At 34.1% G+C, this 26,247-nt stretch overlaps 1 protein-coding gene across 2 annotated transcripts in view; it reads left to right on the plus strand.

Annotated features, from left to right (window-relative positions):
• RFX7 (regulatory factor X7) overlaps nt 1-26,247 on the plus strand; it is a 121,317-nt gene that overhangs the window by 60,091 nt on the left and 34,979 nt on the right. For both annotated transcript variants that reach the window (XM_006210956.4, XM_015245009.3), the window contains exons 4-5: nt 15,698-15,780; nt 17,195-17,317. In XM_006210956.4, coding sequence (XP_006211018.1) covers nt 15,698-15,780; nt 17,195-17,317 — 206 coding nt within the window. The remainder of the gene's footprint in view (nt 1-15,697; nt 15,781-17,194; nt 17,318-26,247) is intronic.

Below are 26,247 nucleotides of genomic sequence, written 5' to 3' on the forward strand. Positions count from 1 at the left end.
CCAAAGTTAGGCATTCAAGAGCGGTGCAATAACTCAGCAACATCACTGGAGTCCTAGGCTTTCGTTTTTGCTTGTCATCTTTTGTCCTGTCACATCATTGAAGGCTGCTGCACTTCTGTGTGCCTTCTATTCAAATACTAAGGCAGGAAGAAGGGAGGACGGCAAAAGGACTTTCTTCTCGGGAAGCCCTGTCTTTATTTTCGGGACAGCTAGTTCTAGTCCCAAAACCCACTTCAGGGACTTCAACCTCCAGGGGTGCCCCTAGCTGCAAGGAAAACTAAGGTAGAATATTTTGTTTTCTAGCCTCTCTACCAGAGGAAGACAATGAAGAAGGTGTTTAGAAGTATACATACGAGTCCAGCCTATCTGCCGTACCTTCTCATGTTAAGGACTCCTGCTTTCATGCACCTTGCAAAAAACTTTATACCCATATTTAAGTGCTTACCATATGGTATGGTAATTACCAGATTAATTTGTTTTCTTCCCCAGAAATAAGCTTTTGGTAGTATAGACTGTGTCTTATGGTCTTTGTATCCCCAGTGCTTAGTTCAGTGTCAAGTTCATGGAAGATACTCAGTAAATATTTGCTGAATGATTATCCACAAATAGTAATTATCAAAAAGAATGTATAATATGCCTATAACGTCCTCAAAACAGGGTTTCTTTGTACTTGTTGTCATTATTACTATTAGCATTTATTAAGTATTTATTACCATGTGCCATTTAAGTGCTTTTCATATTTTATCATTCAGTCCTCATAATTTGCCTATGAAGTTAATCTGTTATCATCCTCATTTTACAAATGAAGAAATAGGCTCAGACAGGTTAAGTAACTTACTCAAGTCATAAAACTTACTAATTCGCAGAATTAGGCTTTTAATACAGATAGTCTGACTCCAGAGCCAGACTTTTAAAAACTGTGGTATATATATCCTTTTTAAGTGTCTTAAATACGAGGTTATTATGTATGAATTTTAAAAAATTCTGCTACTTCTTCTTCTTATAGTTAAGAAATATTCCTGAAAGTAATTATCCACTTTGAAAAGAAATCTGAAAAGAAAAAATTAAAAGCTACCCTCATCTTTTTTCGGTAGTCAGTATTTCTAAATGCAGTCTCTTTTTTGCAGGCAGGTTTCTTGAATGCCATTTAAAAAACATAATATGCTCGCTAAAACGAAAGAGCTAAAGTGATTTTAGTTGTTTAAATTGATTACAGTTGTGAAGACTATGGCACTACGAAATACACTGGAAATGAAGAATATAAAATTGAATCTGTCCTATTTTTAGAGCCTAGTATTTTGCTTGCTTATCAGTAAAGACAAATGAAAATATTTTTAGTAACATAATTGTGAGTAAAGTTTTTTGATATTTTAATGCAACAGTTGATTTTTACTTAACTTTAATAATTATCAATGTGACTGAAACTAAATTTCTCATGAGTTGTAACAATTTTAGATCTATAATATTACAGATTTATAGAGCTGATCCAATTATATTTTCATAACCAGTTTGACAGTCAAGGCAAAATCTTACTATTGATATATTCAACCTGAGAGGATCAGGTAGACCTCAGCAGAGTTTGAAAGCTGCCCATTCCATATTACTTATTCCCCTTACTTAGTTCAGTTAAATTGGACTACATGAAAGCTATAGCAAGCTTAACACTTAAAATGTGAAAGAAATAATCCTGAATGTCTGGTGCAGAAAAGGCCTGGTTTGGTGAGAGTCACCACAGGAAGAGAGGAAGTAATAGTTTTTGTTTCCCAGAATACGGTCCTTGGGAGAATATTTCCATAGGGTGTTAATATGTTATTCAGAAAAAGTTCCTAAAGTCAAGTATGTTTCATGAACTCTGGATTCAACAGTGTCTTAAGAGCTGTTATTAAAATGTTGCTGTATATTGTGACTCTTAACAGACTTTTTTTCCCTCATAAAAGTTCTCATGAAACTGGTGTTCAAAGAAAGGCCCACTATTTGGGGAGTGTTCAGTAAAATTGATAGGCCAGGTTTCTACACTAGAAGAGAAATAATTTCCCATGTTACCATCTGGAACTATCAGGATATTGAGAACTTCCTGTTTGTCTTACTGTGTATTAGGTGTGTATTGCCACCAGGAAGCAATCTTCCCACCAGTTCTAATGTTCAGGTCCCCTAAACTGATTAGTTATGCCTTGAAGTTATTGAACTAACAACAGATAAAAAAGGGGGGAAAAGACCATATATTTTGGTTCCCATTAGGAAAGGCCAATGTCAGTATTAAAAGAGGTAACATTCAGCTTGTCAGCAAATCAGCTGAAAGCCAGAGAAAAATGTTTCTGTCTCATGGACTAGGCAATTCAGCGAGGATCCTAATAAGATTATAGAGATAAGAGCAGACAGTCTTTGTTTACTTTCTTCCTTTCAGCTGGAGAGGTTAAAGGTTTAAAAGGTGGAGTAAGGGAGGCTGAGTACAGCTCACCCTTGAACAATACAATTTTGGGCTGCTTGGGTCCACTTATATGCAGATTTCTTTTGCTAAATACCATGCTACAGCACTGCATGATCTGTGGTTGGCTGAATCCCCAAATGTGCCTGCAATATGGAAGGCCATCTGTGAAGTTATACTCAAATTTTCAAATGGGGAGGGTAGGCTTCCTCAGCCCCCATGTCCAAGGGTCAGTTTATTTTAAATCCATCTAAATCCATACTTTAAACCTCTTAGGCAGAGTATACTGCCTTACTTCTAGGGCTCTCTAACTGACCAGTATTCTAAGAGGACTCCTATGTATTGCCAGCTACTTTGAGGTTTAAAAAATGAAGTATTGGCCTTTTTTGGTGACCTCACACAGCCTAATAAAGCATCTGCTTTACAGAACATGTTATGCTCTGTGCCAGGAAGGCTAGGTAAACTCACCTGGGTGAAAATTGAACATGTCTAATGAGTTCCTAAATGAGTCTAAAGGCTTCCTGACTTAAGTCCACTCTTATTCATGAGAGTTGACCAAAGAAGGGCTTTCTAGGATTATGATTGGGAGAGAGAAGTTGAAAGTGATGTGTGGTTGCCAGAATGCCTATTCCTTCTGGAGGGGCTAGAGAAATCTTATATTTTTTGACAGATGCCATCACTCAGACTCTTCAGTAGTGAGGCAGGTTCCCTCTAGGGGAGAGCTCTCCATAGGGTCCTCTTGCACAGGAGTACAGTAGAAACTTGAAAGGGTGAAACTGTGTTGGATCAATAGTCAGTATATCTTGGGTTCTGAGTGCCAATTAAATAATGCTTCAGCTCTCTGTCTCCCACCCATGCTGGACTAGTATTTGTCCTTCACAGGGAAATGAACAAAAACTAACGGTCTATGTTCTATAAAAACTTTCCTTCTGTAATGGACACCAAAGACTATTATTAGATAAATCTTAAGAACCAACTTTCTCTGCACACAGAAGTTGTCTGTTATAAAAGCTAAGACCTGAAAAGAGAATCACAACAGAGGTACTAACTACTGCATCTCAAAGATCCTATTGAACATAGTAATAAGTTGGTTAGAAACAGGCAAGGGGAAAGCAAGGCAAGTAGTCTGTCCATAGCAAGTCTGTTCATTTATTATGGATATCTAATGTTGGAGGTTCAGTGGTATCTGCACCCTCACCAGGGTCATATCTGGAACATTGCAATAGAGAATTTTTCCTGAGTATAGCCTTTCTAGTATCATTGCATTTTTGCTTCTGGCATCTTATTCGTACGGCTTGCTCTGAATCCAAGTACTGTACATTCCAGAGACCTTGGATTTTAAAACATTCAGTTGCACAGATACGGACTGAATGGTAGTAGCAAGCAGGACTGGTGCAGCTAATCAAGTATCCTAGTGCTCATGGCCATGGAAGGAATCAGCCCCTGACCCTGGAGACCAGAGGAGCTAAACTGGAGACCTACAGGCTAGATCTGTTCCACAGAGGTATTTCATTTGTCCCATACTAACAGTTTTTAAATTTCAAATTAGTTGGTATATTTCAAATTTTAAATTTTAAAATTGGGAGAGTTCACCAGAAAAATGAGCTATCTGGCTTCTCTGAAAACTTAGGACACTGAATCCTTGTTTCCACATGATGTATATTCTCCAGTTTTCTTAGTCCCTGCCATATGTTTAGTTCTTCAACATAGATACTTTTCTTACCTTTAGTTCACTTTAATAATTTGCATTACCTGCTTGGCATTTGAGCTTGTGACATCTGTGTTAGATTCTTTTGGGGATAAATTTTTCTGAGAGTCATTCTTTTTCTTCTTCATGTGTACAGCAACGCAATTCACATACATACATATATATTTTTTCAGATTCTTTTCCATTACAGCTCATTACAAGAAATTGAACATGGTTCCCTGTGCTATACATTAATTCCCTGTTGTTTATCTGTCCTACACACAGTAATGTGCATCTGTTAATCCCAAACTCCTAATCCATCCCTCCCCACCCCCCATTTCCCCCTGGTAACCACAGTTTGTTTCTGAGAGCTATTCTTTACAGGATTGAAGGAGCCATAATAGTGTGTATGAGGACAAATAGTGAGAAGACAGCCTCTATTTTTGTCTGTAAGTAACATGGATTCTTTACTGTCAGTTCTTGCCTCGCCTGGCCATTACAACAACCAGTCAGTAGAAAACAAAAGTAGAATGGAACAAAGAATTAATGATAACCCTTTTGAGAATCTTTCCTATTGGTGCAAAACATCTTATCCTCTTACTTTCCAGCTGAAACCTTCCCTGATCGTTCTGGTTTAAATTGTACCCCCTACCAATACTTTTTCTTTATAGTGTTTATCATTATTATATAACAGATGTTTTACTTTTAAATTTTTTCTCTCTCCCTGGTACTGAAATATGAGGTCATGCATGACTAAAGCATAATTGGCACTCAATACTGGATAAATGAATGAATAAATGAGTGAATCGCATTTAATTTTTTAAACTTTTCAAATCTGTCCCATAGCTAATGTTTTAAGTTAGAAGCCAATTCTTTTAATGTGCCTACTTCTGAAGTGATTGGATGGGAACTAAAAGGTGTGTGAAACAGGGTATAGGATATCTGCTTCTGAGAACCAAACTAATATTATTAGAGTGGGGCTTTCTAAGATAGATAACACACTCCCAGAAATAAATTTGAGTAACTTGTTCAAGGAATAATTTTTAACCAGAGGCACATCTGTGCTCCTGCCCTCCAGAGATACGTGTTATTAAGGAGGTGTGTATGAGGTGTATACAATTTGAAAAGACTTCTTTTCTCCCTTTCCTCCTTTATGGAAGAAAGCATGTTTTCTCACCTTAAATCCTTGCTGTAATGAATACTAAATGATGGCCAAGGTCAACTTCCTGACCCAGTCTTGATTGAAACTAAACATCTTGTTTGGAATATCTAATTAAAATTCATTAGGCTTTTTTTTTTTAAGCTCATTGTTAGAATAGAAAATACGGTTAATCTTGTGACGTGTCACTAGGGTGACTGTTCATGAAAACCAAGCTCAGAATCTGAATTTTTCCTTTCAGCCACTTGGTAGAGAAGAAATGAGTAGCTTTCAAAAGAGCATTTTTGTATAGATTTTACTTGCCCTGGCAGGGGAGGTGGGGGAGTGCATGCTGACAAAGGGCTAAATTTAAACAGCTGGTTTTGTTTTTTGAGTATCACAAAAAATCATCGCTATAAGGCTACACTATTCATTTAGAGGACTCTGAACCTTTTATTGTTTTTTATTTACATCTAGTACATGAGTTATTTTATCTTTTAGTATGGGAGGACAATATACTTATAATGTGTTTAGTTTTTTTGGCTTTTCTCCTTTTAGGAACTCAAGTGGACTAAATTGCTACTAAGGCCCCAGTTTTGAGTTCTGGTTACTTTTCTCTTTCATAATTGTAAAGAATGCCCTAACCATTGTCAGCTAGCTTTCAGAGTCATTTTATTGTCACAGAGAAGAACAGGAAAGAATACAGTGTCAGTCTCTCACCCATTACCTGAAAAAATTCAATTGTCATTAGTATCTTTATATGCAAAGAATGACATAATACACAAAAATGTGTTCTAATAGAAAACAAATGAATTCTTACAGTATTCTGGTTTTTCTTTCTTTGCATTTTAAGTTATTTCAAACTTACGGAAAAGTAAGCTAAGGGAGAAAGAAGGAAAGGTTACTAGGAGTAGAGATAGGAATTAAAGAGCTAACTCTTTCTCTTCATAGCCTACACCTTTGTTGAGACTAATGTACATAACTAATGTAATGTTACAGAATCAATTAGGACAAATTCAATTTTTTGGAAACAATTGTAACTGGACTTTCAGGGACTAGCCTTTCTTTCCATTCTAAAAAGAAAAAAAAAAAGATCTAACCTTACCTTCTTGCTACAGCCCCCACCCTTATCCCCACTCACTAGTGGAGCCATAGGGTTTTTTCAAACAGCATACAGAAACATTGATGATAAACTTAGCCTAAATAAGCCAGCGAAATATTACCTAATCACTCCATAATGTTCACTTTTTGTAGAATTTAGCTATGGGCATAAGTATTCTCCTTAGAGATGGCTCTCATTTGAATTTTATTTTAAAGAGACTCAGATCTGTAGGTTTATGTACCTACCCTCTGCCTATTCAAACCCTAGCAATATGCCCTTGTCTCAACATTTTATCCTTTTTTTTTTAGTTATTTGGGCATTTATGTAGCCGTGGTATTTGCTACCATATTATTCATTATTTCAGTTTCAGAGATTCAGCTTCCTTTTTATTAAGTCCTAAAAAAAGATTGAAGAGTACATTTTAGAGCACACTTATAAAAATGACCACATGGTCCTCATGGCGATTTGGAAAACTAAAAATTGCTGCAAACTGAGAATTCTAAGCAAAAAGCATTGAAAAATAGAGTCCTCATACCTTGACCTTTTTCTCTGTCTTCCTCATTCAATCCTGTGGAAGGACAGCTTTCACAACTGCTGGGGCCTGAGAGAATGTAATATCAGGTATGTTGATTGTTTCCATAAATTAAAAAAAGGCTGTAGAGTAAGAGTCTGCTTTCCCCCTTTCCATCCTTCTGTCAGTGGTGCTGGTGAAGAAAGAGGCCTTTTAGTAACTGTGGTCTTGAATCAGTGTCTCCTGACAGGAAAAAAAAATCAGGATTTTTCGCATTTTGTTTTTCATTTTGTTTTTGTAGTTTTGTAGTTTACAAAATCAAAAGCAGACAGATTCGGATATGATTATCCTGTCATTGTATGTATTTTCCCTCCATACGTGGTAACTTAACTGAAGAAACAGTCAAGCTAGAGAATTTAAGTTTCTGGATTTTAAGCTAACTACTCTAAGTACAAATATAAATTACAGCTTCTTTTAAAACCTTTTTCTGATACCAGTTTGAAAGTAAGGTTTGAAGAACTCATTATGGACATGTTACCCTGGTTGGTCATCTTCCATCAGAACTCTGCCTTTGATAGCCTGACTAATTCATGGAAAGGTGTTTATACATCTTAACGAAAGAGTTTCTGCTACTTCTGGAAATAAAGATAATGATCCATCAAGGATTTGCGTGAAAGCTCCTGAATTAAGTCTTTAATTTTTGCTGTGTTTATAAGCATCAACTCTTCCCCAGTTTTGTGACCTTGTTTAAAAGAAGACGAGTAACACTGAAGAGGAAAGTCTCATAGTAAGAAACACATCACTGCAAAGAAATTTATGTCAAACAGAAGAAATCCTTTTTTAATAATATTTGAGAAATTGTAGGGTAAACGTGATTCAAGATGGTCTTTAAAAACAAGAGCAAATCTCTCCACTCAGACTACCTTGTAACTGTATTCTATGCCAGTAAATAGTGGGAACGTATTTCCTTACCATCTCCTTGAAGGTTGTTTTCAAGTTCTAATAATAAAACAATGAAAATTCTGCCTGGTTCTCTGTATTTTATCTGGTATGTTTTAGACAGTTCAGGCAGATGTCCTTAGCGGACAAGCAGAAACACTAAAAATTAACTCAGTTTTTGAAATGCAGAATATTGTTTCAGATGTTTTTTAGTGACACAAGACAGGTGGAAAGTTATGCATATTTTTTTCCAAGTCCAGCCTGGGAAAAGCTTTTGTTTCTGACCTGTTCTGCTTAGATTGATTCCTTTCTCTCTACTATCACAACTGTTGTCAGAAATGTTTTCTAACTTCGATTTCATCTTGATGGCTCAGGAGGGAGTAGTATCTGCATTTTCTGCACTTATCCTAAGGAAAGTCCATGAACATTGTCTTCAGTTACTTGTGGCCAAGTCTGATGCTCACGTATAAAACCTAGTAGCCTTGCTCTTACTGTGTATATCTTAAGTTAGTGGAGGTTAAAAAACAGGCTAAATATTTCCTGAATTTCTTAAGATACCTTGCTTTTTCAAATAAAATAGTCTATACTTGTTGATAGAATTTGAATTATAAACTCTTTTCCCAGAACCTGATTTAAGCAATTATATATTTCAGAATAATATTTATGTAATAGTAATACCTTTCATAGGTAAATTTTATAAATTGCTTTTTATCCTTACAGAAATTTTATGGGCATTTTGTCACTCTTTTACAGACTTGAAAATTAATGCTCATCTTGCCTAATATTACAGAGCTAACAGGTGGCAAATCTGGAACTCAGGTCCAGGACTTCTGATTCTCTATCATATACCACTATATCCTGCTGTTTTAGATAGATTAGATTTGAAAGGTCCACCAATCAGACTCAAGTAGCAGCTGCTTTATTTATCTATAATATATAATATAGGTCCTTTATCTTATTAACTATTAATTTATTAATAGAAGACTTGTCTGTTAGCCTCACAGTTCTAAAAACTCCATCAAAGCTACTTTATTACTGTACTAATCACTTACTGGGTAATATTCTTACATGAAAAGTCTATTTCACAAATTCAAGAAGGATCAATGAATCATACATTTTGTTTTGTGATCCTCTCAAGGATAAGTTGTCAGATTTTTTCCTCAATTAAATTCCAACTCAGTGAAAGTTGTTTTTAAATACTGAAAGTCAAAGTGGCATTATTTTTAACCTTTAATAAACAAAAATCCCACAATAGATGTGGCATGAAAATTAGAAGGGAATTGGTGAATTATTCAGTAAATTATAGTAGGAAAATTAGCTAACCATATGGAAAATTTTTTAATTAGGTTTCTTTTTCATAGCTTATAGAAAAAAAATTTCAGTGGAATTAAATACCTAAAGACCTAAATGTGGAAAACCAAACTTTAAGAAGAAAATATGGCACATCTTAATGACATTGAGATAGGAAAGGAGTTCAAAATAAGACACAAGAAGCATAGATTATAAATGAAAAAATTGGTATATTTGATTGCCAGGAAATTAAGAGCTTCTCTGCATCTCAAGAGTCTAAAAACAAAATGCAAATACAAGCTACAACTTGGAGAAGGTATTAGCAGTTGTAAGCGATAGAAGATTAGTATACAGACTATATGATAAATATCCCCATTTTAAAATGTGTAGTTCCTGAGCAGTTGTTCTTCAGATGTGATCCTGTCTAGCAGTATCAGCATCACTGAGAACTCTTTAGAAATCCAGATTCTTAAGGTCCCTGCTCCAGACCTACTGAATCAGAAACTCTGTAATCTTCAACAAGCTCTCCAGGTGATTCTGATGCATGATACAATTTGATGGCTATTATATTAAAGTAAACTCAAATGATAAAGCATGATATTCAATCTCACCATCAGTCAAAAAATCTAAAATAAAGCAACAAGATACTTTTTCATACTTAAAATGTTAGTTAAAATCTTAAATCTTAAGTTTTTACAAGGATGTAGAGAAATTATAGCATTGCTGTTGGAAATATAAATTGATATAACAGTTTGGGGGAGCCATTTGGGAATACCCAACAAAGTTGAAGATGTGCACCCTAGATGAGCAAATACTGTTACTTTTAGGTTGGTGCATGCCATAGGAAAAAACCCTTGCACAAGGACACAACACAAGGTCACAGATAAGAATTTTCATTGCATCCCCCTATGAAATAATGAAACTTTATAATAGCTAATTATCTGTCATTAGAGAAATGAATAAACTACTTTTAGTCCATATAACACTATTGTATAATCTACTTAAAAGTCAAAGAATTCTGGACCAAATAGGGCAAAAAGTTAGCGTCTTTTAAATATGGATAGTGATATATGTGTACCTACTTTGATACTTTGTATAATTTGAAATTTTAAAATAAGTTAAACACTATTCTAAATATGAGTGAATGGAGCCTTTTGTGACTAGAGAGGAGCCCGTTTCCTCTCCTCACGTTTTTATCTGCATATCTAAAAGATTATCTTCATTTCTCTTGGAAGTGCTTGAGTAAAAGGTCTTACTTTCTGTATTAATCAGGATGGGCTAAGCTATGCTGCCATAACAAAGGAAGCCTGAAATATCCGTGGCCTAACCAGAAGAGCTTATTTTCATTCACATTATGTGTAGAGCACAAATCATTAAAGGACTCTGCTCCACATAGTCACTCAGGAACCCACATGACATACATTGCCATGTTGTAACCTCACCAGTGAAACACATGCCCCCACAGAGTGGGGGAAAGGATATGGAGGTGACACACTGATTCTTAACTTTGTCAGCTGAGAAATAAAATGTACTACTTGTGCTCAGTTCATGACCCTAAGCTAACAGCAAAGGAGGCTTAGAAATGTAGGTGAGCAGATGGAATATTTGATGACCTCTGTCTCTGTTCCGTGTTCTCTTCACCACTCTACTTACACTTCATAGAAAGAATTAGATAGCTCCCTAGTGCTAGTCCCTTGTGTGAATAGTCTTTATCAGCCAAAGCTTCAGAGGGAAAGGGCATTGAGTGGTAGGATTCGAACACCAGACTCCACCTCAACCCTCCAGAATAACTTGATCTTGTGTATTTTGTTTTACATCTTTATTTTTCTCTGCATCACATTATATCAAAGTGAATGTTGAATCTTACTGTTTGCTATGAGCTTTTCTGTCCAGGATGTGAAAGAGTAGAGCACTGTCTAGGTCATTTGAAACATTAAGTCAGTAACATTGTGTTGTTTTCATAGCCAAAGATTCTGAAAAACCAGCTATGTAAATGTTATGCTTATAAATGGGATGATTAACATACCAGGTCTGTTTATTTGGGAGTAAATGGAGATCTTTTTACCCAAAATTCTCCAAAGTGGTTTGCTGGAATGTCTTTGATATCTAAATCAAACTTTAGTTCAAAGATTCCTTTTGGCTATCTTCTTGCAAAGATTGAAATGTGTGAGAGAGAAGTCCTCGTAAGTTTTCAGGCAAGATCTGCAACCACAGTAGTGGGAAATTATCACCTTAATTCATTCAACAGACTAGATTATATTTGAGGTTCCCCCTAAACTTGGAAACATTTTCAGTAACTTTGCTTTGAGAACTTGACTTCTTCAACTCAACAAAATAAGACACTTAAGTCTAATGAATAGGGATGTCGATGTTTGTCATTTGAAGTGTCAGGTCAGATATTCAGGTATGTCTACCAGATACGCCAAGCTCTATTAAAAACTGTAATTTTTATTGTTGTAAAATACATACAACATAAAATTTACCATTAGTGATATTAAGTATAGTCACATTGTTATGTAACTATCACCTCTACCCAGTTCTAAAACAGTTTCATCATCTCAAAAGGAAACCCATTAAGCAGTCAGTCCTCTTTCTCCCCTCCTCCCGGTCCTTGGCAATCACTAATCTCTCTCTCTCCCTGGATTTGACTGCTCTGGACATTTCATAAAAATGAAAGCACTTGAAATGTGGCTTTTTGTCTCTGGCTTTTGCTTAGCATAATGTTTTCAAGGTTCTTCCATGTTGCAGCATTTATTAATACTTCTTTCCTTTCTATGGCTGAATTTTAAAATTATAATTTTAAAAAAATTTATGCAGTTGGTCTTTTTTCTAATGCTCTAGAAATAGAGTAACTTTGTCCTTCATTTCAAAAATTCAGCCAAACAAATTTTTTTTTGACAAGCAGTGAATCTCAGTATGGAACAGAAAACTTTTATTCTTGACATTTAAATCTTTACAAAGTATATCAGATAATCTGATGTTTAACATACTTGCCACATGATATTCTTGCCTTGCTAATCAAGTAAGGTTAAGGTCTTCTATACCACTGGTAATTGTTTTAGAAGCCAGTGATTTGGAGTTTCAGATTTTCCAGAGCACTGTTTCTTGTAATAAGTGTTTTCTGATTACAGTGCCTTTTATGAAAAAGGAAAAAATATAAAGAAGTGACTTTTATACAAATAGTGTTGCTGTTTTAAGTATTCATATTAAATAGATGCATTCTATATGGAACCTTGGCAGAAGCACTTTAAAAAACTAATTAATTGTGTAATTCATAATTCATACCGGTCAGTGTCATAACTCAAACAATGCAAAAGTGGGAGACAGTATCCAGTGATTAACAATTTCATAGCTTCTGCACATCTGAGAAAAGAGTGCTCAGTTGAATTACATCCTCCATAAGCACGTTTTTATAAGAGTTGTGCATGTGCCTATCTTAACAGTTGTCTTCTGTATCTTGAAAAAGTATTCTCCACATTTTAAATGTTTTATATTAGAGAATTCCTTAATGCACATTTATCAAATATATAGAGAAAGTAGCTGTTACTTTTTATTTTTTGTTTTATATGTAAGAGCATGCTTCTATGTTAGGTACTTACATTAACTGTCACATTAGTTTTTCTTATGTAATAACTTTTTATCTGTTTATATGGCTCAAATATATTCTTTCTTTAAAAAAAAAAAACTGTAAATGACAAGTGTATCCAAAACCAAAAATCCTCAAAGTGAACTCTGCCTTGCTGGTCTAGAATGCCATCACTAAACACTTGAATCATTTTGTTCCCATTGGCTTTGTAGAATTTTGGTATCAGTTTTAGTAAACTCTCCAAATTTTTCCTTCTGTGTGCTGAGTCCCACGTAACAAATGAAATAGTAATTGACAGTAGTAAGTTTTCATTGTTCGAAAGGTAGGGTGAAAGGCAGTGGGTTTGATCTTTTCTAAAACTATTTTTCTGATGTCCGTCTTTTTGGCACTTTATTCTAACTTGGATTATCTTCTGAATCCCTTCTGGAATTTCTTCTCTGTTCTTTGGTCTAATATATATAAATCAAGGTTTCTCCAACAGTATTAAGTTTTTTTAATTCTTAGTCATCAAAAATGAGGTGGGTTTTTTTGTTTTATAAGTGAAGTGTTATTGACATAATACTTCGGGAGTTTCAGGTGTACAACATAAAGATTCAGTATTTGTATATACAGGCACACCTCATTTTATTGCACTTTGTTGCACTTTGCAGATGTTGCATTTTTTGTAAGTTAAAGGTTTGTGGCAAGCCTGCATTTTCAGATGATTGTTAGCATTTTTTAGCAATATGGTATTTTTTATTAACATATGTACATTGTTTTTTCAGACATTGCTGTTGCACCCTTGATAGACTGTAGTATAGGGTAAAGATAACTTTTGCATGCACTAGAAAAATTTGTGTGACTCACTTTATTATGATATTCGCTTTATTGTAGTGGTCTGAAACTGAGCCCGCAATACCTTCAAGGTATGCCTGTACTGCAAGATGATCACCGCAATAGTTAACATCCATCGCCATAAAGAGCTAAAAAAATTTTTTTCTCGTGATGAGAACTTTTAAGATATACTGTCCTACCTACTTTCAAGTATACGATACAGTATTATTAATTATAGCTGCTTATAATGATGCTTTTTTTTGGTAACAGTCTATTTTAGATTTAATATGACAAGCACTGTTGGGATTAAGTGGGTGATGTTAATAATATTCAACAAGTATTTTAAGAACTATATTTAAGGTAGGTTCAAGTGGGAAAAAGAGGCAGGAAAAGCAGGTGGTTAGACATCTTTGGTAATCTAAGAGTCATTGTTAAGTTCCTTAAGGGCAAGGACAATTGTGTTGTTCATCTGTCTGTTTCCAGTCTTTGTAAAGGTTGTGATACACAGTATAAGTTCGTAGTTACCGTAAATCATTTGTGGAACATGGCAGGAAATAAAATATATGAATAAATAAATGAGTAAATGAATTCTCCTTTATTTTTAAAAGAAAGTTAAAGACTTAGACTAATATGGTGTCTGGGAAAACAAAGAGACTGGAAGAACATGGTGGAGTTAAGAGGGCTAAGTAAAGGATTAGAGTAGAATACACTCAGAGCAACAAAATTAAGCAGACTCCAAAACAGAACACTGAGAAATAGAGACAATAAGGTGTTAAGTAACAACTGAGAAAGGAAATGCCTATGTGTGTGTGTGTGTTTTTGTTGTTGTTGAGGGGAGAGTTTACAGGATATTGCTGGTATATCTATTAGGTATTAGAACAAGAGCTAATTGGAAAATATTCCATAGACAGTAGAATGAAAACAATGTGGATTTGGGTGTTGATTGCATGTAACTGATAGATTAAATCATCCTATGGATAAATTCTAAGATTAAACTATTTTGTGGAGGAATTCTGGTGAGAATAAGAATAGGCTAAATTATATCATTTTAAGCTCTTTTTAAAAATTAGATCTGTGTTTAAGCTGTGCTTTATGTAAGAATAAATTCTGCTACCACGAATGCCAATAATCTGTCCATATTTTCAGTTTCAATGCAATTTAATTGTAACGAATTAGGCTACCAAAATTCTATTATATTTTTACTGCAGTAGGATTTTTGGCACATTTAAAGCTATCCTGTGGCAAACTCAGACGGGAAAGAAAACTACAGTCTTCTGTATAGCAGAAATTATTTTAAAGGGTACATTTCTAGACAAAAATGACATAGTTGCCGAACAGTAGTGATAGAGGATTTTACAAGTAGGTTCTCCAAATAGTAGCCACTGTTGCGAGTCAGAGAATAATTCCATCCGCATAGTGTGGAAAGGATTGTTGGTTGTGCTTTGGTACAGTTGGCCCTCTGTATCCAAGGGTTCCACATTTGTGGCACCAATCCTAGACTGAACGTGATTCCTTGGATATGGAGGGACCTGTGGATAAGGAGGATTGACTGTACAGCACTGTTTCATATAAAGGACTCGTGCATCCGTGGATTTGGGTATCTGAGGAGTGTTCCTGGAACCAATCCCCCACTGATATGGAGGGATGGCTGTATTTTTTAAACTTCAGTTCCACCCCAGGTGACAGTAGCATCATCAGTCACATGTTCTAGGCTTCTGAGAATTAGAAAAGGATCCTAGAAATCCTCATTCATTTTACATTTCTAAGGAAAATTTGCCAGCACATGGAAGCCTCGTAACCAGTTAAATGGTTAGGCCTTGACCAGCTAATAAATAGTCTCTTGACTCCGGGTCTAGTACTTCTCCTGTAATATTGTACAGCCCTCCTTCTTTAAATGTGATTTAAAATGAGGAATTTTTGTCTAAGCATTGGTCTATGATTTTATTTATACCTAGAGTATTAGAGTTAACAGTAAAGTACCATTTTTCTCTTATTAACCAACTTTTTATGTGCAATAAATGTATCAAGCAACCGTATTATTTTAGTGATGAGAAAAAAGCCTAGATTTTGTTTTCTTTGGCAAATGATTCATTCCATCTGGTTTAAATTTAAACAGTCAGTATTTTTTAGGGAGGTGTTAGTAAATTTTGTTGAGGGAGAAACAAAAATTTTTTAAGTGATCTTTCATTTTAATCCTTTTAACCAGCAAGAAGTTGAGAAGTTTACAGACCTAGAGAAACTCTACCTCTACCTTCAGCTGCCTTCTGGTCTCAGCAATGGAGAGAAAAGGTATGTTTATTCTTAGCTCTGCTTTAGTTACAGTATTTGTGTGTATGTGTTGTGGTTGTCATTATTGTACACTCTTCCTAACGTCTTCACAAAATGGAATGGCAAAACAATAGATCTTTTCTAGTCTTTGATCACACTGGTTAAGTGTTTACCCATAGTTTTTGCTGATTCATTTATATACCTGGGTAAATGCTGCAAAATGCGATTTTACTTAGTACGTTTTATAAGCAGATCAATATATTTATGCAGTGTGGAAGATTTTGAAAATTGAACAGAAAACCAAAGAAAAAAACAGGTAACTAATGTGAGCAGAAAAGTGCAAGAATTTTTTTAGATACTGTCGGGTAAGCAGATCACAGAATATAAAAAAGAAAAAAAGTGGATTGCCTGTATAACATGAATTTGTGATTAATGTATGATGTTTTAAGTGCTTAGGCGTATTATTGTGCTTTGTTTAGAAAACTATTTAATAATCTCATTTAGAAAATAGAGAAGTTGTTGGTTCCTGCATTCTGTTCTTAAAAGGATTTCTTTACCCTCTTTAAGTATTTCTCAGAATTCATTTCATTCATGTATTTTATACTTAACATTCTATTACTTTAAAATTGTGTACAAAAAGAAATGGAATGAAAAATTTGTTGCTTGTTTCCTCAGACCAAATTTTTGTCACTATTTTAATAGATTTCTGTCTAAGAAACGTGCTCATAAATTTCTTTGGAATTACATACATTACTGCTTTTGTAGCTGACAGGAATGTCAGAATCAGTAGGGGAGCTTCCCTCATACTATCTTAGATGTCCTTTTCATGGAATTAGTTTGTAAATGACACTGCCATTTAATAAAAATGTATGGTGTTTAGTGGAGGTGTTGGCCTGTAAAGGAGGCCCAGTTATAGGAGGGACTGTAGAGGTAGATTTGCCCTTTAAGGATCATTCCAGTGTGACTTCCATTCTGGAGCCATAGAGTGCTTCAGTGAAATTTCAAGGTAGGTACTTAATGCTAAGCAAGTAGAAAATAAACAATTTTCCCTCTGACTTTCATTTTAGAGTTTCGATGATTTGGTAAATTTAGGCAAAGAACAGGAAGTAAGTGAGCAAATATCCCCTTAGAGGTAATTTTGACCAAAACAGATATCTTGTTTTCTATACTCCATCACCTCTGCCACTTTAGAGACCATGGGGATGGTTAGAACAGGGCAGTAACTTCAGTAGGACACTAGCCATGAAAGTGGCTCACAGCCCCTGGTGGACAATTTGTATTTCGATAACGGCATGTAATTTATGTCCTGAGTTTGGTTTGGCCTTGTATAGTGTGTTTACACACAATCCTTTAGTGAAACACTTAGGCCTGGCTCAAAAATTATCAATGAATTGCTGTCTAGTTCAGCTAAAACATGTTTTTGTTTTATGATTAGTGATCAGAATGCCATGTCATCTAGTCGGGCACAGCAAATGCATGCCTTTTCCTGGATTCGGAATACCCTAGAGGAACATCCTGAGACTTCACTGCCCAAACAGGAAGTCTATGATGAGTACAAGTAAGTATTATGTCAAATAGCTGATGTTTTAAAGAGCTTAAGTACTATACTTGGCTGCAACGATTTGTCTTACCATTGGTGAATATCATGCTGGTTTATGGGAGTTTAACTTAGAAATCTCTAAGATTCCTTCCATCTCTCAGCTTCTCTGGTAGCATATGTAATAAAGGACAGGATTACTGAATAAAAGGATTTCTCTGGGGTTCTTCTGGATGATAGGAGAGATGTCTGAGGATAGAGGGACAATGGAGTACGGTTGCTAAATAAGAGGATTCCTATAGAGTTCAGGACAGTAAGGCAATAAATAAATCAGTGCTTAAGGAAAACCTAAAACATGTTTTTTATTTAGACTTCTTAAAGGCCTTTTTCATGAATCCAAAACTTTTCTAATACTTTTCTGTACTAACCTGAGGAAAAGGTGAGTTTCTGGAATGTTGTGAATTACTCACTTGTAGATGAAGGAGCTCAGTAACTTGCACCTATAAGACACTCAAATAATTTTGATTGTACAGATAATTTATTTAAACACAGGAAACAAAAATAGAGAGGGTAATGAGCCTTTCTGAATAGAGAAAAGTTAATAGATGCTAAATCTAGTCTTGTTTAACATTTTATAATTGATTTGGAAGAGGGAATTTGTTCTGGCAGAGTAAATTAAACCAAAATTTTCTGGGTATTGAAACATTAAACCAAGGAGCATCTATTTGTTGTGCTTATGCAATTTGGAAGAAAGGTGTCAAATAAGTGTTGCTGTTAACCAGTGTAAGATGATTCAAAGAACTACACTCACTGGGAGGATTATTGGTATCTAGGAAGAAAACTTTCTCCCCTCATTCAAAATCCTGATTCCCTCACCTTAAAAAACATAATGAAGCTGGAGAAAGCCTAAAGAGAAATGTCTGAAATGATCAAGGGAAGAAAGTTAGACTGAAGAGCCTTAAATTTTTTCTCTTCAGGAAGATTAAAGCTAAGAGTGCATGTAATCCAAGTCTGTAAAGTTCATTCTCCCAATCTACAGCAGTCTGTTGAATACCGTGCTACGTGCCATCTCAGACCCTGATACAAGTTCTGAGGATACAATGAATAGGACACAGCTTCTGCCCTAATCAAGAATATGAAAATATATCTAGTAAGCATGAATTCTTCACTAAATTCAAGTTAATTAAAGAAAGATAGCCTTAGGAAACTACAAAGAAGCAAATTTAAATTTATTAAAAGTTTATTAAAACCAGGCAAATGTGTGATATAAAGACCCCTGGATTGAGGATCAAGAGAATAGATCTTCTCTTAAACTCATGTGATCTGAACATGTGTTTTAACCACTCTTTGTCGGTTGCATTATCTGTAAAATGAGATATTGAAGAAGTATGAGGTTTCTTTTTGGTCTAAAATTCTAAAAGTTGTCTGAGATAGGACATGTTGAGGAAGTAGTTTTCGAAAGATGTCTTGTGACTTTCCCAAAAGGCAAATCAAGCAAATTAATGCAAGACATTTCCATAGTGAGTTAATAAGAGAACCCAGGATAGTCACATGTATTTTTGAAGTGATGTCCTTCCACTGCACACCCTTTGCATCACCATTAAAGGCAGCACACCGCATTTGCGGAACTGTGACTCTGAACCATTAAAGCAGTCCTTAAGTTCCTAAAAGTTTCCTGCTTTGGGCAAGGCATAGTTATATTTTTCTGTAATATTTTTCTATGAAATGATGTTCTAAGGTCCCTGTAAATTCTTACAAATTTTTTCACTGATCAAAGATTTTTTCCTAAACAAAAGAGAACCCAGGCTTTAACGTCATTCTGGGGCACGGAATGAGAGCTCCAATTTTGAGCAATTAATTTGTAATTCAGTAGAGAGCAATTGAGGTAAAAGGAAATGACTTAGACTAGCGTTTAAACAGGAAGTAATCAGTAAGGGAAATTTTTGATAATAATGTGACTAGGAAAGAAATACCAGTTCTGTTCATAGAATTTGAAAGGATTATGCTAATGATTGTCTCTCTGTATAATCAGTGCAGTACTTTACTACAGGACTGCAACTGAGTTTGGATATTTTAGTTCAAAAAACATTTCACTAAAAATATACTTTATTTACTGTTGTATTCTACACAGTATTTCCATATAGTAGGCACTAGTTTAATATTGAGTAATTAGAAAGGAATCTGATCCCTGACCTTGATAACATTTCAGTGTTATAAGACTTTGTAAGTCTTCTAGTGCACTCCCATCCCCATTGTAGAGATGAAATATTCAAACTCAAGGAAGTTAGGTGACTCTTCCAGCATCCCAAAATTTCTCAGCGTTGTTGGATACAAGGCTAGAAGTCAGATTCCATGAGTAGTAGTTCATAATAGGTGAGAAGATGAACTTGTTAAGTTGGAGTGCTATATCAAGCTTAGTGGGTAGGATAGGTTGAGTAGTTAGAAATAAAGTTGTCTAGAACTTCCACCTAGCGTGAGTAAATAAGCTGCGCATGTATGAATGTGTTTGTATTCAATCAGTATGTGTGCATACAAATAATACGAGTGGAAGAGACACAGCACAGTAACGTCTGTTAGTAGCAGTCCATGTGCTCAGAGGGAAGTATGTTTGTGTTTCCACAGAATTACTGCATGTCGGAGCTCCAAGCTAGTGTCTCATTTGACTGTACATTGCCTAAAACCATAATTTGCTATGTGGGTTTAAATAACTTGAGAGAAAAATGTAGGAAGACTAGAGACAGGCAAGAAGTAGATCAAAGTATTAGGAAATAGCTGCTTAAAATTTTTTTAATATGTTATTTGAAGAAAGCAAAATGGAGTATAGCTATTTTTTTTTTTAATGACAGGAGGTTTAAATTACAGAAGGAAAGATTTCAATTAGACGTAAATAACACTTCCTGCCAGTAAAGACTTTTAGAGAAATTTTGTCCTTTTCTAAATGCCTTTTAGACTAGTCCATCTTCCAATTTGGAGTGCATTAATGAGGTTTCCTGAATAAAAACTTAATGTAGAATGACAAATCTTAAATTGATTCTGTTCTAAATATTCATTGAAAAAAATATTATTAATATGAAATACACCTTTATTTTAAGCTATTCCTTTTGCATATTGACCCTGGTATAATTCATTGCAGTCATGGTTAGGTACATTTTTGTGACAATCACTTCAATAACCAATAAAATCAAAATTCCTTTGAGAGAAAAAAATTAAGATATAATCTAAGACAGTGTGGTTTCTTTTAACGGTATTTATGCCAATTTAAGATATTAATAGAATCAAAAGGTTTAAGGGAGTTTCAGCGTGCAAAGACAGTTTGATTTACAGACCATTTTGGACTTTTATATTTGTTGAAACTTTTGAAGTCTGATAATCATGTGTGTTTATGAAAATGATGATTAATGTGTTTATTTTTCTAACTGGAAAAGTAATATGTATTCATCATGAAAGTTTTAGCAGTTGGTCATAAATGTGTAAAAAAGAAAATATTTTTCCTAATGCCTTCTTGTCATGTATAATGTTCATGCTAATGTTCAACCAAATTTGACCCCACTGTTTACAAAGTTCTTGAATGGGAGAACAATTAGAAATAACACTACAGTGAACACTTTTGACTATATAATTTAAATTATTACAACTGGGATTGCTGTCTTATGAACCTTTACATATTAAGGATATTAACTATGAAAAATGTAAACATTTTTTCAAAACTAGTTTATTATTTAATTTTAATTTTTGTGTAAGTAGTCTGGTCTGTGTACTTTCTTTGCACCTTATGACACTGCTGTTTTGCTTAGAAAGAACTTCCTCTTACCACTAGCAGCTGAATACTTACATGTATTTTTCCAGATATTATTTACTTCATTTTTTACATATAACCCTTAATCCATCTGGACTAAATGATACATTTATTTTGATAAATGCCATAAGGTAAGGGACTAATTTTAGTTTTTTCCAAATGGTTAATTAATTATCTGAGTCTTATTTGCTGATTCTTTTTTTCTCTTAGTACTTATCTATAATGTAACTTTTACCTTACTAAAGTCTTTCGGACTTAATTTTTTCCTTTGTATTTTTTATTCTTATTCTAGTACCATACCACTTTTAGGTATTTTAGCTATTAAATCTTTAAAAAGCTGGGAGGACCATTCTTCTTCCTTCATTATCCTTGTTTTTCAAATTTTTCCATGATTTTATTTTCATACCAATTAATTTTTTCCATATAAAATTTGGAGTCAGTTTTCTAATTTTTTTAAAAAGAGAAACTTCAAAGGAATTTCAATTTAGAAAACATTAAATGTGAAATTTTACTTTAGAAAAATTAACTTTGGGGCTAGAAGTATGCTTCTTAATTAACATCTTTCTCATGCCCGTTAGTAAAATTTTAGGTACTTTTCCTTCAGTTAAGTCTACTAATTTTCCTTCAGTTTATTCCTTACAAATTTTTATTGTGTTATATTATGAAAAATATATTTTACTGTTGTTTTATTATTGGTTTTGGTTTGTAGGATATCTATAGACTAGTATTTATGTTGCACATTTTATATTTACTGAACTTTGTTTAATTCTAATTTTCCAATTGTTACTTTTGACCCCTCTGGTTACAGTTTATCCTGTGTATCTTCCTTATTCTCTTTATTTAATTACATTTAATTGATTTTAATCTGATTTTAAATAATAGCAATGATAGGTGTCATTTCCTCTTACAGTTCTTTGATGTTAAGGATGTATCATTTATAATTGACCAAGATTTTATTTGCTGTTTTATGAGAAATGGATATTGAAATTCATCAAATGCTTTTTGGGCATCTGTGAAGATTATTCAGTGCTTCTACTTTGACCTATTGATGGGATATATTATATAAAGATACTACCTAACATAGACCCTTCTTTTATTCCTAGTATTCCCTCTTCCTGTCAAGATGTGTAATCTTTTAACATACTGTTGATTTCTGTTTTCAAGTATATTATTAAGGATCTTTGCATCTATACTCATAAGTGAGTTTAGTCTGTAATTAGCTTTTTTTGTGCTAGTTTTGTCAGGTTTTGATATCAGGGTTAGGCCAGCTTCATAAGTGAATTGGAACTCTTTCCCTAATTTTCTGTGCTCTGAAACAGTTTATATAGCATGGGACTTATTTGTTCTTGAAAGTTTTAAAGAACTCAACTATAAAACCATCTAGGCCTTGAGCCTTTGTTGGAGGTAATTCTTTGACAATATTTTTGTGGGTTTTTTTTTTTTTTTGGTTAGTTTTTTTACTTCATAAGTCAGTTTTTGTAATTGGTTTTTCCTGGAATTCATTCAGATTTTTCAAGTGTATTAGTATAGCAATACGTATGTTATTCTCTCATAAATTGAATATCTTCTTTATCTGTTACATCCTTTTTCATATTTCTTGTTTTATTCAGTTGAATTTTCCTCTTTTTTTCAAATTATACTTAGCTGTAGTTTATTTTTATTGGTTTTCTTTTTTCAAAAACTAAGATTAATATGTCAGTTTTATTTTTTTGTCTGATGTCTCGTTTTTAGGTGTGTTATTTTTGTTACCCTGATTTTCTTGGTTTTTTTTTTTCCTTTTTAAATGGAATGCTTATTTCGTTTTCATTCTTTTCATATTTAAGATAAGAATATTTATATCCACAAATTTGCCTTTTACTGTAGTTTTGGCCATATTCCTTAGGTGTGGATACAATTTGTTACAATTACCATTATTTTCTAATAGTGTGCGGTTATAACTTTGATTTCTTCTTTGACTCAAAATAGTTAGAAGTGTTTTTTTTTTAACTTTTCATGTGCTTGAGGGAGTTGGGGTTTTTTTCCATTTTGTTTTGTACTTTTTCAATTTCTAGTTTTATTACTCTGTCAAAGAATGTGGCTTACTCAATTTCTGATTTTTTACATTTGTTGAGGTTTACTTTTAGCTACATTATCAGTTTTTACAAATATTTCTAGACATTCTCTTTATTCACACTGTATATTGACTATATATTGATAAGCACTAAATCCACTTTCCTATGACTTTCAAATCCTTTGATTCTGTAAAAAATTCTTACTCTTTTGTTTGCTTAATTAGTTGAGCATGAGTAGTGTGTTAATCTCTTACAAAGGCGACATTTGTCGCAGTTCCTCATAGTATTCTTCATGGGTTTTGTTTCAAAGATCTTGGGGATGTTAGACAAAAACGCTCATGATTATGTATCTTTATTACAGTTTTTGCTTATTGTCAACAAAAAAATGATTCTGTGTCATATTAAATGTATTTTGTCTTAAATTCTCCTTTGATATCAGTGTTTGCAACCCATTCTGGATATCTTTCTAGTATATGTATGTATTTGTCCATCCTTTTATTCTTACCATTTATGTCATTTTGTTTTAGGCAGTTTTCACTGTTACGTTTCTAAAGTTTTTAATCTAAAATTGTCCGTGGTTTTAAGATCTGACTGATAGAAGAAGCTGGTGGGGTGAACCAGTTCCAAAACTGTGGTGTATGCAAACACTTAGCAACAGAGGCAGCAGCAACCACAGCTCCTGCTGCTTTTTCCTGCTGCATGGTAGAGAAACACAAGCATTAATCTTAAATGGAGTTCTTACTAAATAATATATAGCCTGTTTTAGCATTCCTGAAAATTTGTTTGCTTTCATTCTGGGTAGAGCCACAAATGTTCAGATTTGTAAACTTGACAACTTTGGCTGCAGTGTTTCCTGGTACACAAATGTTCTCTTCATATGCTTTAAAAAGAAAAAAATCTATTTGATATTTTAAGGAATATGATTGTTTTAATTTTTTAGTTTGTGTATAATCATTAGCTTTGTATGTGTGATACTTTTGTGTTTTCTAATAAAGTTTGTAATTTCTGTTGTATTAGTTAATGTATGTTAAATTCTTAGTACAGCCTTGAAGATAGAAACAGATTCTAGTAACATATTCGTTTTAAGAGCTTTAAAATAATGAACATTTCATAACTTAAATGACATATAAATGTTTTTCACCTACCTAAAATCTAGGTCAGGATTAAGCATATGTGCAGGGTAGATATTATTCCTGGATTATGGATGAGGTCCTTGTGATACAGAGAATGAACTGCTCTAGACAAATCTGAAACTGGATTTTCTGACTTCAAGGCTGGGCTCTTTTTGCATTAATCCCTAATACCTCTAGAAACTTGTTCCAATTGCTATTATTTTTAAAATTAAAAATTTTACAGTAGCATTTGCCAAGCCTTAATTGTATTTTAAAAATTTTTAACTGATTGGAAATAGTAAACTAAAACATAAAAGTGATCAATTTTGGCATTACTAATTTTTTGTTCATATTGGACAGGTAAATATGGATATTAAATATGCCTTAAGATATAAATCAGTTAAAGATTTTTATCATTTAAGTTTGCATTAATAGTTTTAATGTCTGAGTTGGTACCCTAAATACATTGTCTAGCCTTTAAGTTGTTATTTTTCAGGTTAAGTTTCGGGGGTTTTTTTGCTTCCTTGGTGTGACCTATCTCACAGCGGTCCTTATCTCAGTTTTCTCTTTTACTTGTATTTCCAGTGACTTGACTCTTAAGGGCATAGTTGATAGTCTGTCATCTCTATGTTTCTGACCACTCGTACTTTCAGAGAGTCCTCATTTGCTCTTTCCCTCCTCAACTCTTTACAGTAGTTAATAAAAAGAGCACTGATAGCACAGTGGCAGAATAAAGCTAGAATTGTAAATATTATATCAGGAAAGGAACTAGTTCTCTTATTTGACATATTTGTAGAGACGGCTCACTGACTCGTCCAAAATCACACCAACTGTGCTAATACATGTTACAGTCATAAGTGAGACTACAAACCAAGTCTCCTAATTTAAAATCAGTCCTTTCCAATAACTCCAGCCATGTAAACTGTGTGTCCATGAACCCAGTTATTCTATATGTCGAATCTTTCAGTTATCAGTTCATCACCGCTCTTACTACCTTAACGTTTTTGTCTGCCCCTAATGTGACTTGCGACGATTGATAGGCACTAAGTACTTTACTTTTAGCTAACGCTATTACAACTTCACCATTACCACTGCTGAGGACAAAGAGATCGTGGCAGAAATTAATAGTGCTTTACTGCAATCAACAAATTAAAAGAAATGATTTAAAAATAAATTAATTTGAGTGCATTAATTCATCAAGCACTATATACACACAATCCTGGCCCTCAAATAGGAGAAATAAGCCAATAAATAAGTGGGTGCAAAGAAAAAATTACTAGCTCAACTTGGTGGTTTGAGGGGAGGCGTCACAGAAGAGGTCACTTGTGTACAAACAAGTTTACATAGCAGACTAGGGAGTCAGAAGAGCATTCTAGGTGGAGGGTGCAGTACTTAATGCAGGAGGATTATAATCAGAGTTCAAGAGAAGATATCAGAGACTAGGCCAGAAAAGTTAGACTTCTTCCATATGTGGATCATTCAGGGCCACTGGAAACTTAAGCAATAAAACAACATGTCAGAAAGCGAGAAACTGTAAGGCTAAGGAGAGAATTGGTATTCAGGAATTAGGAACAAGGGGAGCAAGAGCCCTCCAAAAATGAGAAGGAATTTAAAACAGAAACAAGAAAGCAATTTTGTGTCATAATGTGAGAAAAGAGATTATTTTGAGAAGGGAATTCACTCCAGTCTCCTGTCTCAGGCAGTCTAAGAGGAAGGTAAGAAAAAAGTCCATTATTTGTCAGTTAATAGGCCGCTGGAATCTACAGAGCAGTTTACCTATTGTCTTAGGGAATGAAGCCTGATTTCAGTGCCATAAAAAGTAGATAGGTGATAAGTAAAGACCTTGAGTAGAGACTGATTTTTAAAGGGTTGGAAAAATAAAAAGTAATGAAAAATAGAGGCATAAGGTAGTGAGAACAGATTTTTTTTTTTAGCCTCATCCATTAGGGATCAAGTTCATTTTTATATAATAGAACATCCAAGGAACAGTAG

Source organism: Vicugna pacos, chromosome 6, assembly GCF_048564905.1.
Source record: "Vicugna pacos chromosome 6, VicPac4, whole genome shotgun sequence".
NCBI lineage: Eukaryota > Metazoa > Chordata > Mammalia > Artiodactyla > Camelidae > Vicugna > Vicugna pacos.